The 14,046-nt window shown below is 47.4% G+C and overlaps 1 protein-coding gene across 3 annotated transcripts in view; it reads right to left on the bottom strand.

The window, feature by feature from the left end:
* Positions 1-1,004: 1,004 nt before the first annotated feature.
* The window catches only part of SLCO3A1 (solute carrier organic anion transporter family member 3A1), a 319,452-nt gene continuing 306,410 nt past the window's right edge, over positions 1,005-14,046 (bottom strand). The window contains exons 10-11 of one of the 3 annotated variants that reach the window (XM_028122068.2): positions 10,282-10,524; positions 1,005-1,683 (exon numbers count right to left, since the gene is read on the bottom strand). In XM_028122068.2, the coding sequence (XP_027977869.1) occupies positions 1,601-1,683; positions 10,282-10,524 (326 nt within the window). In that variant the 3' untranslated portion in view covers positions 1,005-1,600. Of the gene's footprint in view, positions 1,684-9,091; positions 9,986-10,052; positions 10,525-14,046 lie in introns of those variants that run through there. The other 2 variants (XM_028122069.2, XM_028122066.2) reach the window with 2 other exon arrangements.

Here is a 14,046-nt window from a genome sequence, read left to right as displayed (position 1 = left end):
GAAGGGGATATGAAGAAAGTAGGTCAGTTACCAGGGCTAGCCCCATAAGAGTGGGGCCATCCTAGATCTCTTGCCCAGAAGACAGAGTGCAAGCACCAGTTTCTGGAGCTCCAGTCTAGCCAGCAATGTAATGAATGTATGATGCATGTCAGTGGCTGGCATCAACCTGACCAAACTGTCCATATGTGGTAGGAGTCTAGCCAGTGGACTCAGGATGGTGGAGGAGAAAGTAGCCAGTGGACTCAGGATGGTGGAGGAGAAAGTAGCCAATCACAAAGAGGCCTGGCAAGGACTAGGAAGACAACTGGAGCCTCATCCATGGAGTGAGGCTGGTGGGAGGTGGGTGTCTGTGGACCTAGAAGAGGTAAGACAAATACTGCGGGTGCCTCTGCAGAGTGGGACAGAAGTCAAAGTCCCCCAGGCTGATGCATCTGAGACCATTTGTTATTCATTCACTCACTCGTATACTGAGCATCTACCAAATACTAGTGGGTCGACCCTGAAAGGAAGCCATTGCCTGCTCTCCCAGTAGGAGAGTCAGAAAGGAAAACCAGACAATGACAGTGCAGGACCAGAAAATGTAGCAGTAGGAGCTGCATCAGGGCTGTGGAGCTCCTCATTCCAGCCAGAGTTGGGATGGCAGTGAATAATTCCCATTTACCAAGCGACCATTCTGTTCTAGAGCTTGGTACACGTGACCTCATTTATGTCTTATCACAACTGTATAAAGCAGATATCAATATTCTGGTTTAAAAATGATAAAATTGAGGCTCAGTGCAGTCTGCTCACTTGCTCAATGCCACATCAGTATCAAGGGCTGGGGTGAGGAATTTGAAGCCAGGAACTATTTTGGCTCCAAAGCCCATGCTCTTTTGAATGAGTCAAAGCCCACAAATATAGAACATCTACAGCCAGAAACACTCCCCCAAAGAATCTTTTAAGATCATTCTACCCAAAAACACAAGAGAAAAAGATAATAGAGATTACAGCATGAGACAGAGAAAGAATTAAAATAGTGCTTTTAATATAATTTTCAGCAAATGTACAGTATGTACTTTACATCACATATTTCTAAACTGCTCATCTGGAAAATATAAGCTGCAAAAATACAGAATACCACACTCAAAATCTATTGAGTATGTGCTTTTTTCCCCATCCCTTCTGTGAAACAGGGTCATTTTTACCATCCCCACACCCCCACTCCATTGTAATCCAGCCTCGGCTGCTTTTGGAAGAGCTGCTGGAGCCCTCCGTCAGAGAAGCATTCTGGAGAGGGGTTTTCTAAAGCGTGTCAGCAGGACATCCCCACAGGAGCCAAGGGAGGGACAGGCCAAAGGGAATTTGCACACCTGGTCAACGTCACTCTTTAGCAACCCAGGAAAATTGCCTACTGCAAGGGTTTGGAGGACTCCTGACCACAGACACCTTCTCAGTCCTCATCACAGGCCTGTGCTTGGGGCCTCAAAGGACCACACTGGCCGGATAATCCACACAGGGACCCTTGGGTTCTTGGGCAGGGCAGAGCACGCTAAGTCAGGCCTGCGAGGTCTGTGGATAGTGGCGGGCTGTTCTCTGGAGGAGGAGGATGAGGGCCAGGCCCTCAGCTTCTCACAAAGGAGTCTTCTGAAGGTGAGTGTGACTCGGGGCAGGTTTTCTCAGTCTCAATGTCTTGGTACTCTGTGCCTAAAAAGGGAGGAGGGAAGAAGAGCCAAGAGGAAAAAGAGATCGGTCTTTTCTGGTTTTCCTACTATTTTTTTTAAAAGGCTTATATAATACCACCAGGGCTTTCCAGTGGAATGGACAAGAGCAGAAGTCATGCAAGGAAATACTGGGTTTTGCTCCATGTAACCCCAAGCAGCCAGATTCCAAGCCCAGAGACCTTTGTGAAGGCCACATCTTTCTGACAAGCACGTTTATCTGTGTATCTACACCAACACTCAACTAGATGTTTCTTCTCTGGGAATGAGTAAGTATCCCAGTCATTAACTTGTCCTCATCTTATATAAATCACCAGTGACAGGCCTTGTGTTCTGGGACTCCAAATGTCACGGCAATCTCTGTTGAAGATGTGGCTGAGCGCCAGACAGCACCCGCCTACGTCATAATGTCATGCTTTCTCCTCCAGCATCCTGGACACTGTTTTCTTTCCAGCCACAGGATGCACCGCATGCTGAGTCAAACAATCTCCTCACTGGGGCAAGGTTTTTAAGCCTATGCCACACTTCCAAAATAGATGCTGTGGCTTCATTTAAAAGGCATTAAAAACCCAGCTAGTCTCTGGGCTGACTTACAAGCTGGGTAGGTCTCACTGAGCATGATGTGCAGCTCTGCTGTTCAGTGATAGGCACAATGGGACCACACAAGTCCCCGCTCATTTACTTGTCCTCTTTAGACTCTGACCCGGTGGTAGAAAAGGTGACAGTGGGGAAATGTCACTCTTTTCCTCAGGATTTTGCAGCTGAGATCTGGCTTATAGGAGGCAGCCCGTGTGTTTGGAGCAGTTTGGAGCATCCTTCCTCAACTTTCATGAGGATGAAGTTCTTGTGGTCTTGGGGCCGGGTGGGGCAGGTTCTGCTGGAACCCCGGGGAACAGGGAGTTGGGGAGGGTAGGCCAGAAGCGAGAGCTGGAGTTGGTTCTTGTGCCCGGAACGAGTAAGAGAGAGGTTGTTGAGTGGCCAGAACACTTCTACTAATGTGGCTAAGGTGGAAGAAGGAAGGAGTATGTTTAGAGGTTTCTAATGTTTAATTATTAAGGTAAAAGAGTTTTTTTTTTTCATTTGATTCCCGTGCCTGTAGGCAACATTTTGCAGAGGTCTCACTTCCGGTTCTTGGCTCATTTCTCTATGAAATATATAAATTTCTGTGGGGGGTTTTCCCAAGAGTAGATGCCCCGCTGGCCTCATCAGAGCTTCCGAAGAGGCAGATCTTGGCTCTTGCATTGGTGGTGATGTTGTGTAGTAGAAAGAGCACTGGTTCAGGAGTCAGACAGACCTGGCATTGGCTCCTGGTGGCCTTTTAGCTGTGTGACCTTGGGAGCCTTGGGTTTTTTGAACCTTAGTTTCCTGATCTGTAAAAGTGGGAAAAAAATTACACTTCCCTTTGCCTGGTGTAAAGCTGCTGGGTGCATTACCCGGGACCATGCCTTATGACACCTGGCATGTGGGTAGCAGACTCTTACGTGGGAGCTCCCTAGCCCCTTCCTCCTTTGAGGTGCTGGACTAATCTATGTGTTAGTTGGGTTCCTTCTGTAATGCAACTTCCTATATTGCATACTTCTGATTCATCTTATGTCTTTAGATTATAAAATTGAACAGTTTTGACAAACATAATACCATGAGAGCTCTCTTCTTTAAGTTAGCATGAATTTAAGAAAAACATTATTTTGGGGGATTTAATGGCAAGATGTCAACCTATAGAATGTTAAACCTCCAGAAAATTTACCATTCCATTTGCTCAGAACAGAAGAACAAAATCACTTTACTTTGCCTTATGGAAAAATATTCAGAATTTATGCTAAACATCAACTACTGATTGTTGGCCTGAGTCATTAATGCAAAAATAGAAACATCTAGACAGTCTGTTCCTAAAAGCCTAGTATCTGATAATAGAGTAAGACCTAGCCAACCGGTGACCAGTGTTGGTGTGTCTGAAGGCCCTGGGCCAGAGCCAAAATCCCGAGGTTGATGCTGAGGACCATGGCAGTGCCTGGTGGGAGAGGTGTCTGGGGTGTCCCCACTGGAGCCCATGACCAGCACGGAGGAATGCCTCTCTGGTGTGTCAGAATGTATTAGAGTGGAGGAGTCTCCTGTTTCCTGTTACCTGTTTCTGGCAGAATACCCCACAGAAATTGATCATTGGGCTCTGTGGTTAAGACCGGGAACAACCCAGGAAGAACAGAAGTCCCCAGAAGACAGCTGTCGTGGTGTCCCTGGTGGTTATATTAGGGGGCTTGTGAGAGTGGGTAGAACACACAGTCCATTTGAGCCAGAGTCTTTCTGATGAGGCAGTCCCTATGGGTAGAGAAGGGCGTCTCACGTCTTGCTCAGTAGGCAGGGGGTACCCATAAAAGCTAAGATCATGGGCTTTGGATTCACAGACCTGGGTCTGAATCCCAGCTCTGCTCCGTGGCCTTGAGCCGATTCTGGAAGCCTTCCCTGCTTCCTTTCGTCTCCTGTCCACTGATGCTAATAACAGTTCCTGCTTCACAGGGCTGTTGTTGGGATTAAATGAGCTAATACGTATAAGAAGCTGATTCACAGTAAGTGCTTGGTAAATGTTAGCTACTATTATTATTAGTTATTATTAGTGTTTACCAATTATTCCACCTGGCTTATCTGTTAGCTTCATAGTGCCACCGTTTTAGGTTGGTGGGAATGGATGTGAAATACTATTTGGATTCACTTTTTTTTTTTTTTTAACTCATTCCTACATTTCCTCCTCCCATCCCCATTTCATCACATAAGAAAATGGGACAATTACTGTGGTAGAACTACGGCGTATCAGAGCTGGAAGAGACTGGAGATCAGATCCTGTAGCTCAAATTCCTCTCAGTCCATAGAGAGAAAGATGATGTTGCCTTCATTGTAAACCCTGCCAGTCATGGGGTACTTACCTCATTCTTGGAAAATGGGATACCTGCATTAGATTCCTGTGGGCAGTAACGTCAGGGCTGATGGACACCTGGCTGCAGGACCCCTCCAACACATGACTTGGCCCATGCTAGAGCAGCTTAGCTGCTAGGGCCCCCCCTTCCCCCAAAGATGCTGTGCTGCTTCAGACCTCAGCACACTACTGCCCTCGACCACTGTCTCTGTAAATAAATCTTTACTGGAACACAGCCCATGCAATTTGTTTATACGTGAGCTGCTCTCATGCCACAACAGAATTGAGTGGTTGTGACAGACACCGTATGACTCTGAAAGCCTTAAAAAACCTAGACCTTTATAGAAAGTCTGTCAACTTGTTCTGGCGGGCCTCTCAGGAGAGGTGACCTCCTGCCCCATCTCTCTGGCCTACACCCACTGCTCTTCAGTTCTTGGTTTTAGACCACGCCTCTCTCTGAAACCTTTCTGATTCTCGATGCCAAGAGGATGCACTTCCCATCACCACGAATCAGCCCTCCTTGGGCCCAGTCAGAGCAGGGCTCCTAAGTGTTATTATTCTGTTGCTTTTGTTTGTGTTCAGGTCTGTCTGGCTCATGGAACTGTGAGCTCTTGGAGGATGGAACCATGTATTTTTCATCTTTGTGGCTGGTTTGGAGCCTGGCATACTGCCAGAATCTTAATAAAGGAATGAATGACTACATGTTTAGAAATTATCAAGCTCCTATGATATATCCCTGGATGACACTAACCCTGCAAAGGGAAGGCATACTACCATGTGGATGCTCTCTGAGAGGCAGGAGTTCTGTCCCTGTCTCCAGGGCCATCACAGAGCTCTGAGGTACAGGAGACTCTTTGGTTTTCTCAGTTTCCCATTTTAGACCTTTTAACTCCTGTCCTTCCTGCCACGATGACCAAGCACTCTGAGATCACCTGCAAATGTGAGAAAGGGGAGGCAGGGGTGGGTGGCTGTGGGCAGGCAGGGTAGTTTCCACGTGTTACCCTGGGCAACAGGCCCCTATAAGAGGCATCTGAACAAAAATATCTTCTTGCCTATTCTACCAGTTAGGGGTCCTTCAGTTTTACAAATGTATTTGTGAGCAGTCATAATCCCCCAGGGGGGCTGGGTCTGAAGGCTATCATTTAGGGCCAGTTGCTTGAAGAGATTAGGTCCTCGCACCTGTTCAGAACTCAACAATGCGGACTGAGTTGGAAGCAATGGTATAATGAACAAGGAGGAAGGGCAGAGGGAGGAAGATAAGGATGGTGTTTCTGTTCCACACTAATCCTTCTCTTGTAAAATATGGCACCTCTTAAGTATCAGGCCTGGATTCTAACCTAAAGGGAAACACAGCTCATGGTTGAAGGGGAGGGAGAGGGCAGCAGCATGAGCTCAGCCATCAAGCCCTTCCGGCGCGTCTGGAACTTTCTCCTGAGCCATCAAAATGGGCAAAGAAGAATAGCACAAGACAGCAAATATTCTCTACGGGGCTGAAGCACTGCTGGCCTGGTTTTCTCCCTTCATCTAAACCAAACCACACCGAATACACAAACAACGCTGGAGTGGAACTCCGCCAAACCGTAACAGAACGTCTCCCTTCCTCCTCTGCTCTTGACTGTATGACTTCTCCACAATGACCTTTACTGCTTAATGCCACCGAGGAGCGCTTACAGTAACAGGTCTGGCAGACCTGACTGGGTGGAGAAGAGATCACACTTGTGAGGACCTGAAGAGCAGGCAGCAAGAAAACCAGCCTCACAGGCTCATGGAAGCCAACAACTGCTTCTCCTCAGAGGGTTTCTGTGTGTGTGTGTGTGTGTGTGTGTGTGTGTGTGTGTGTGTGTGTAATTTTTTTTCTCCATTTCATATGTTCCTCAAAGAATGGCCTGCTCTAGAAGTGCAGAAGATAATCCATTAGCAACAATGGTGGAATCTTTTTCCTGAGAAAATGCCTCTGGGGTGGTAGGGTGGTCATTCCCAAGGACTGGCTGGCTGGTTGCCTCGATATGGAATGTTTCTGCAGGTCACCTTAGAGGACCTCTCTTGTTCCTTCATTAGCCATGAGGAAAGCCTCCGTGCTGCGGCAGCTTTCCATGGGAAAGGGATGGGAAATCTTGCCATGCCTGAGTGAGGGCAAGCTCTAGGTCATCCCTGAAGACAGGGAAGTGGATTAAATCAGGGATTTAAATGTAGAGACACCACTTTAAAATGTATAGGCCTAACTTAAAAAAAAAAAAAATCTCTAGAGAAAGCTATTCTACTGTAAGGTGGTGAGAAAAAAGTGATTTTTATGGAGAAACACATTCCTTCCTGCTTGGAAGACATAACAAGTCTGCCAAAGGATTCCTCAGGAGCTCTTGTCTTCCTCTTATTATTTTGCCTGCTAAGCACTACTAGCAAACTCCTTGGGGGGGGGGCGGCACGGGGAGAGGAGGCCTCTCTTGCTCCTTCATTAGCTGTGAGTAAAGTCCACAGGCTGTGGCCTTCTGGAATGGCGATGTACCCAGGGTGCCTTGACGCTTCCCAGCCTTCCTCTGTGGAGGCGGGAAGGAGGGGGCAAGGCTGCTGGTCTTCCCTGACAGCGCACACCAAACTCCACCTCCCAGACAGACATCTACTTTTACAAAATGTGTTTACTTCATACGCAAGAATAATATCGGTCAAAAAACTTCTTGGTCTACATGAAGGAACTACAAAAATCTGTCAAAGGTTGCAGCAAAGAGAGATTTTTTTCATCCATCTCTGGGCACGTTCGACCAAGATGGCAGAGCAGTTTGGGGCAGGAGAGAGAGAGAAAGAAGCTTAGTGTTCACCTTCTAGGTTTATTCTACCCCTTACATTTTTGTTTTCTCTAAGTAAGTCCAATGGAGCTCTTGCCAGGAAATCTTTTCATTCAAAATACCACTCAAAACCAAACAAATAACCAAGGAGCTGGATCTAACACTTATGTACAATGGTTCTTTGTAGCACAAAAGGAAACCTAACACCAGACTAGGTTTTCTGTTCTGTAGTAGGAGAGACATTAAAACTCTAAAAGGTGGCACACCGCACTTTGGAGCCATCTTGCAATGGGGGACTTTAAGTTCATATCCAGTTGTTGACAAAACTGAGCCCTTGGAGGTGTTTCCTTTTTCATCTCAACATCTCATTCATCCTAAAATCTTAGGGAAAAAAAATCCAAAATGCAAAGAGTTTTCAAAAGAACGTTTTTCTTTTTAAAGCAAATGGCCCCATGAAAACACAAGGTCAGCGGGGCTCAGTGTGTGTGTACTGAGTTTGGAGAGCTACACAGAGGGCAGTGACCTATTAGCAACACATTTCAAAACAAAACTCACCCCAAACCTGTACAGAATGGTTTCAAAGCCTTAGGAGTGACAGAGCATACATATTTTATGAATTGGTTGGAGAACAATCCCGCCTCTTACTAGTTAACATACTGATGAGTGTCCCCATGTTCCCAGACAAGGACAGACTGAAACACACAGAAGGGTGGTTTTGGAAGCATCCTGTCCCAGGCAGCTGATCATGGTGGCCCCGCACCATGACACAAGCTTCCCTTTGAGTTGTCCTTGCTCGGTGGGGCTTTCTCTAGTTTCAGGCTGTCACTTAAACTGCCCCATTTACAGTATGTGTGAGAAATTTGGCACAAGAGCCCGGTCTTCTCCCCATTCTTTTCATTCCTGATTCTTTTGTTGCCCTCCAGGGGGAACTGCACATCTGTGTCTCAGGTGAAAAGGCAAACCAACCAACAACCCTCGAGACCTTTCTCAGGGCCATCAGTGGCCTGGACCAAGGTCACTGAGGAAACACGAAAGGAACGTTAACTGGGCCATGTGTGTGCGTGTGCAGGCTCTCCCATAAGCTCTGTCCCCTTCCGGGGAATGGCCTCATGAGGCTGAGGCTGCTGACCCCAAAAGCTGCTCCCACGATTCTCCTCCCAAACAAACAAGGAGGTTTGCCTGCTAGCTGCTGGAGGGTTAGCCACTTTCAAAACACAGACCGAGGCCTCTTCGTTCAAGACTGACCCTAAAAACAGTGACATTTTAATACATCGGACACGCGGTGGCTCCCGTGACCCTGTGGGTCTATTCACCATCATCACCAGACCCCACACACTGCTCGACAGCTCGTGCTAGGGGACCATTCCTTCTCCTGCCTACCCCCAGAAGCACCGCACCCATCCACACAACCCACATCTAAGCGTGTCTCCTCAACCCGCGGGCTGAAAAGAACGCCTCTCAGAATGTGAAGCATGAATATAAAAGGGCTTCCCATGACAGTGATCACTGAATCATGGGGAATAAAGCCAGAAGGCAAATTTGCAATTCATCACATTATCCCCTGTTGTCTCAAATGTGATTCTTTTAAAGGCAGGCTGCATAGACACTCTTTCCCAAGAATTTTTTTTTTCTTCCCGTAGCACATATTCTTGTTTTCGCAGAATATCCGAATGAGGATAAAACGATAAAAAAAAATTACAATAGATTAATTGCATCCCTTGAATCACATTATATTTTTGGTGCATTAAAAAAAGGAGTAAAGGAAAAAGCAACCAGCATAATAAACTCAGCCTAGAGAACTGTGTTAGTGATTGAAGGGTTAACACGGATTTTAGAAGTGGTTAAAAATAGTATTAGAAGATTATACATACAACAGTTTGAAATTCATATGCATTGCGTTTTTTTTTCCTTTAAAAATGGTAAAATGTTTGGCAAATGTAAGCAAATGACTTGGACTGTGTGGTTTTCACCGGCTCTGAGCGAAGTCAGTCATAGCCAGGCGAGGCCCACTGCTTCCTGAGGTCACTCTGCGGGGCTGGGAGGGGGGGCTGCTGCAGTGGGGGGGAGGTGAGGTGCTGGCCCCCCACGCCTGGCTCCCCTCTCAGGCCCTCAGTCTTGAACATGAACATGGAGCTGGTGAGAGGTGCCAATTACAGACTCCAGCACGGATCACCCATTAGCATCGCTGAGAGAACTCGGGGGCCTTGAACCACATGCAGACTGGGTGAGTCGTCTACACAGTGACCCATATTGCGAAAGTTAGAGGAGGGGGCACCCGCTCCTCCAACTTGCATGCTCCCCACCCTCACGTGGAGGAGGCAGGTAGCACGGGGTGTGTGTCCCTAGTGCTTATCCTGGTTGTCAACTTGTGATGTTTAGTAGACTTTTTAAAAAAATTTGTTTTGTATGTGTATGTATATCCAGAAACGTCCATCCTCCAAGCTGGCCACCACTGTTCCCTGAATTTGGCAGTGCCTGTTGCTTGCAGCTGTCGGCATCCCGAGAAAGCATGAGGTGCCTTCAAAGAGTAGACTCTGGGCCCCAGCAGGTCGGACGACAAACACACGATCCCATGCTCTCCTTATTCTGAATCCTGTCTGGCTCTGATTTTGAGAAAGAGGACAAAGGTCGTGTTGTGTGTACGTGTTGTGTGTGTGTGTCTGTACTGAGTTTGTGGGGTTTTTTTTTTGGAAACTTTTTTTTTTTTTTTTAGGAAAAATGACCCTTTGATTACTAATACAGAGTTCAACCTCCTTTTGTCACTATAAAACGGACTCCATGTTTTCACACCACTCATGATCTTCAAGGTTATAGATAAATTTTGTCCTATGGGTCTGGCTTGCGGGCACAGGGTCCCTCCCCAGATTGTCTAGGGTCAGAGTAGAGGCAAAGAACTCACTGGTGCTCAGCCCGCCTTCGTGGTTTTTGATGTAGCGTTTATAGTTTTTCCTCAGGCACTGCCACGTGGTTGTATAGAGGACGAAGGCGGACGACTTCAGCACGATGGCGATGCTGACGTACAGGTATCTGTAGGCCACGTTGTCATAGAGGACGCAGGCGCCTTGCTCCCCGCAGAAGGTGCTCCAGAACAGGCAGGTGGAGTCGATGCCGGCCCCGAAGATGAGGGGAGGGGGGATGAAGCCTGCGAGAGGGCAGAGAACACATCACACTCCCGCTCCGGCTCTGCAGGCTGGTCTCTCCCCATCCGCACGCGTGTACCCACTCTCCTTACCGTTCCTGGTGTCGACGCAGTGCGACCTCCTGGAGGGAAATGCAAGGAGGTTATTGCACTCTGTGTACTGTGTTCCTGCACGGCCCTTCTAAGGCTGTGTGTGTGAGTAGAGGGAGCTGGGACCAGAAGTTGAACACGAGTACCCTTTACCTTGTGTCTATATACATAAACATGTCTAATATGCATGCACACATGTGTACGCATGTATCTAAGATAAAAAATACCTGCACACATGCTAACAATTTCCCTTCACCTAGACGTTACCACTGCATTGAATCCTTTTCATTCTGAGCTGGGAACTGGTTTTAAAACCTTCACAATAGAGTATTTCAGGTGCTTTCAACCAGTGATCAAAAGTGGCAGAGGGGATAAAAACTAGCCTCCTGAATTCATGTCTGTGTTTCTGTCCCTTGTCCAATTGGGCTCAAAGGTTATCAGTCCTGGCTGCACATTTAAAATCATCCAAGGTGCTCCATCCGAGAACAATTAAATTAGAATGTTTGGTGCGTGGCTGGATCATCAGGATTGTGAAAGCATCCCCTGGTGAGGGGGGAAAGCGTCTCATCTGTACTATGGGAAATCAATGGATGGCTCATTAATACAAATTAATTGCCTCACAAAAAAAGGATCCCCGAGGCCAGAATGTGCTGCCAATCCTATCCAGGGAGAAACCTCAAAAGCAGAACGTGATCACTGGAAGCAGGTGGCAACATATCTGAGATCCCAGTGCTGGGGTAGCCTGCGATCCGGAGTGTTCTTTCCAGGGCCACCCCTGGACTGTCAGAGTTTCACGTTTTATCAAGGAAGGTCCCTCTGAGAATCTGATGTGATGAGATACAGATCCTTAGTCCAGGAAAATACATCTACCCGCAAAATGACACCCATGTTTTGGGGTTCGTGGGCCCCTAAAGTCCACTCACGGTCCCCAGATTTAGAACACCCGTGTTACATAGGCTGTGTCCCTCCTTTCTGAGCCAGGGAGGGAAAAGGCTTAACTGAGGGAAACAACACTGCCTTGGTTTTAATGACAGGCCCAGAATGGGTGTGAGGGGGACTTCACTGCCCCAACAGTGCAAATGAGGTTGGCAGAGCTCCTGGCTCCCCAGGTGCCTTGGCACCACCCAGCTCTGCCCCCAGCCCGGAGAGAAACCCCAGAGAAGGGGTTTTAGTTGAAACCTCATTAACACTGCCCAAGCAGCTTGATTCTATAGGTAAACTCCAAGCTCAAAATCCTGCACGGTCTGCTCCCTCTTTGCAGCTTCTAAGTCCGCCTGGGCCCGCCGAAGGAAAGTGCTCACGCCAGCATTCTCTGCCCCAAAGTGTCTGAGGCCTTCCTCACCGACCGCTGGGAGTTCTCCCAGCCCCTCCAACAAATGCTTTTCTTCATTCAGCTGAACATGAGCCCACTGGGCTAACTGTCCTGACAACCACATAGGAGAAACTAAGTCACACGCCACAGTATCCAGGTAAAGAAATGGAGATCTGGAGCCAATTTAAATTGATAGACTTGGGAAAAGAATGGGACAAATCTGGCTGTTTCTATGGCCCAGTGGGATCGTTTGAATCCATTCACCGAATTTCTCTGGGTTTTAGGAGTTGTGACAGCCCCCAAGGACTCCTCCCTCCTTTTTCTTCTCTCTTGAGGTCACTTTGTCCTAGCTCACCCATCACCAAGCAATGAGGTGCCAAGACTCTGAAGCCTCTGACAACAGCTCTACCATGGGAAGGGACGGACAGCCCAGGGCCCCCTCCCCACCCGCCGCCCCCCCCCCCCCGGTTGCAAAGTTGCAATATAAAGGAGTCATTCTTTAATGCTTGCTTGGACCACAACAGCCTCCAAAATGCCAATATGTAACTCCTTCATGTATCTGCATCTGTGCAAGGGTTTTTAAAAATGTTATCATTAAAGTAGGGCATCCTTCTTCTTTGTGCTAACCGTGTCACTTTTATCCTGCCTGTCAAGCTCCATTACCAGATGACGCAGCCCTGGAAGGAGTCAGAAAAGCCCTTCAAACAGAAATTAGAAAGCTAAGTGCCTAGAAAAGTTTTTCATATTTTGGAGAGCCTTTGTGAGAAAAGAACGAACCTTTAACTTGAGTCGAAAGCCTTGGGGCGAGTTGCTTCACCTCTTGGTGTCTCCGTTTCCTGATCTTTAAAAATGGAGCTAATTCCGGTCCCCCCCACCCCCGGCCAGGGTCAAGGTGAGCACCGGTACAAATGCGGTGTTATGCACAGGTCTGGTCCTTCCACATGGCCAGAGCTCTTGTTACCTGATTCATGTTCTACAGGGGACTTGGGGTAACCGTTTAAACTCTGGGTTTAAGACTTTAAGTATAACCTTTATGAGGCTCCTTTTAGATTTCTGAAAAAAAAAAAAATTGGCTTTTCCACCAAATTCATCTTCTCCTTTATAGTGACTTTAAATATTCTTCCCCAAAGGGGCGCTCTGGCTCTCAGGTGTGCACAGAATACGAGAGGAAGAACTGACTGGATCTCTTTCACCAGAGGTCATTCTAGCACTCACCTGATTAGTTACGGAGGGGAGTTCCACCTGATGGCTAATTCTCACATGTGGCCACTCATCATTCTGTTTCTCACTCAGATGGACCAAATACACGCTCGGGCTGTCCCTGCAAGATCCCACCTCCCCAGACACCAATGGGAGACTCCCTTACAATGGCGGAAGTTAACGAAGGGAAACCTCATTCAAGTGGAGTAGGGAGGACAGAAGGGGGAGCCATACAACCAGAAGAACTGTCAATTACAGACCCCCAGCAGGGAGAGATGTACATCGTATCTCCTACAAGAAATGGACGACCCGAGCAACTCAGCCAGTAAGAACCTGTCATCGCCCTGAACTCTTGCTCTTCTCCACTGGACTTTCATTCAGTACCCCTTGCGAGGTATAGTGGGGGTCCTCCTCCATAAAGTAATCTCCCCCCCTCCAGCCCCCCCGGGTTTAGGATAGGACTTGCCTATGGTTTTGCTGTAGCTTACATGCCTGGAATTGCAATCCTGCTATTCTCGAATAGCCCCCCCCCGACTTTTTTTTTTTTGCTGGTAAAATAATGGGCTTTTATTTTTAAGGTTCACATTATTTAGTGATCAGAGTGGGATCCAGAGAGGATCCAATCAACAGGCTTAGTAAAAGCTAGAACACTTTGAGAGTAAAGCCGTGCGGGCCCCCAGAGCCAAGTGAGCTGCTCTCCTGATGACCTTAGAGTTTGCAGGTAAGTTTTTTCCTGGATTTCAAGCTCCACTCTGTGTTTTGAGCTCTCCAGACTTTATTCGGGATCTGTTTTAAGGCTTTGTACTTTCTGAGAGTACTCATTTGGCCTTTGGTAGGATTCCTTTTGGAATCATGTCTTTCCCATTGAAAAACTGTGCTGTTTAGGACATTTTTGTTACTTTAGAGAATGAACCACTAAGAAA

Source organism: Eumetopias jubatus, unplaced genomic scaffold (assembly GCF_037043125.1).
Source record: "Eumetopias jubatus isolate StellerSeaLion01/CBP00866 unplaced genomic scaffold, mEumJub1_p1.0 scaffold_7, whole genome shotgun sequence".
Taxonomy (NCBI): Eukaryota; Metazoa; Chordata; class Mammalia; order Carnivora; family Otariidae; genus Eumetopias; species Eumetopias jubatus.
The sequence above is the reverse complement of the archived record's forward strand: the minus strand, read 5'-3'. Positions and strand labels throughout refer to the sequence as shown.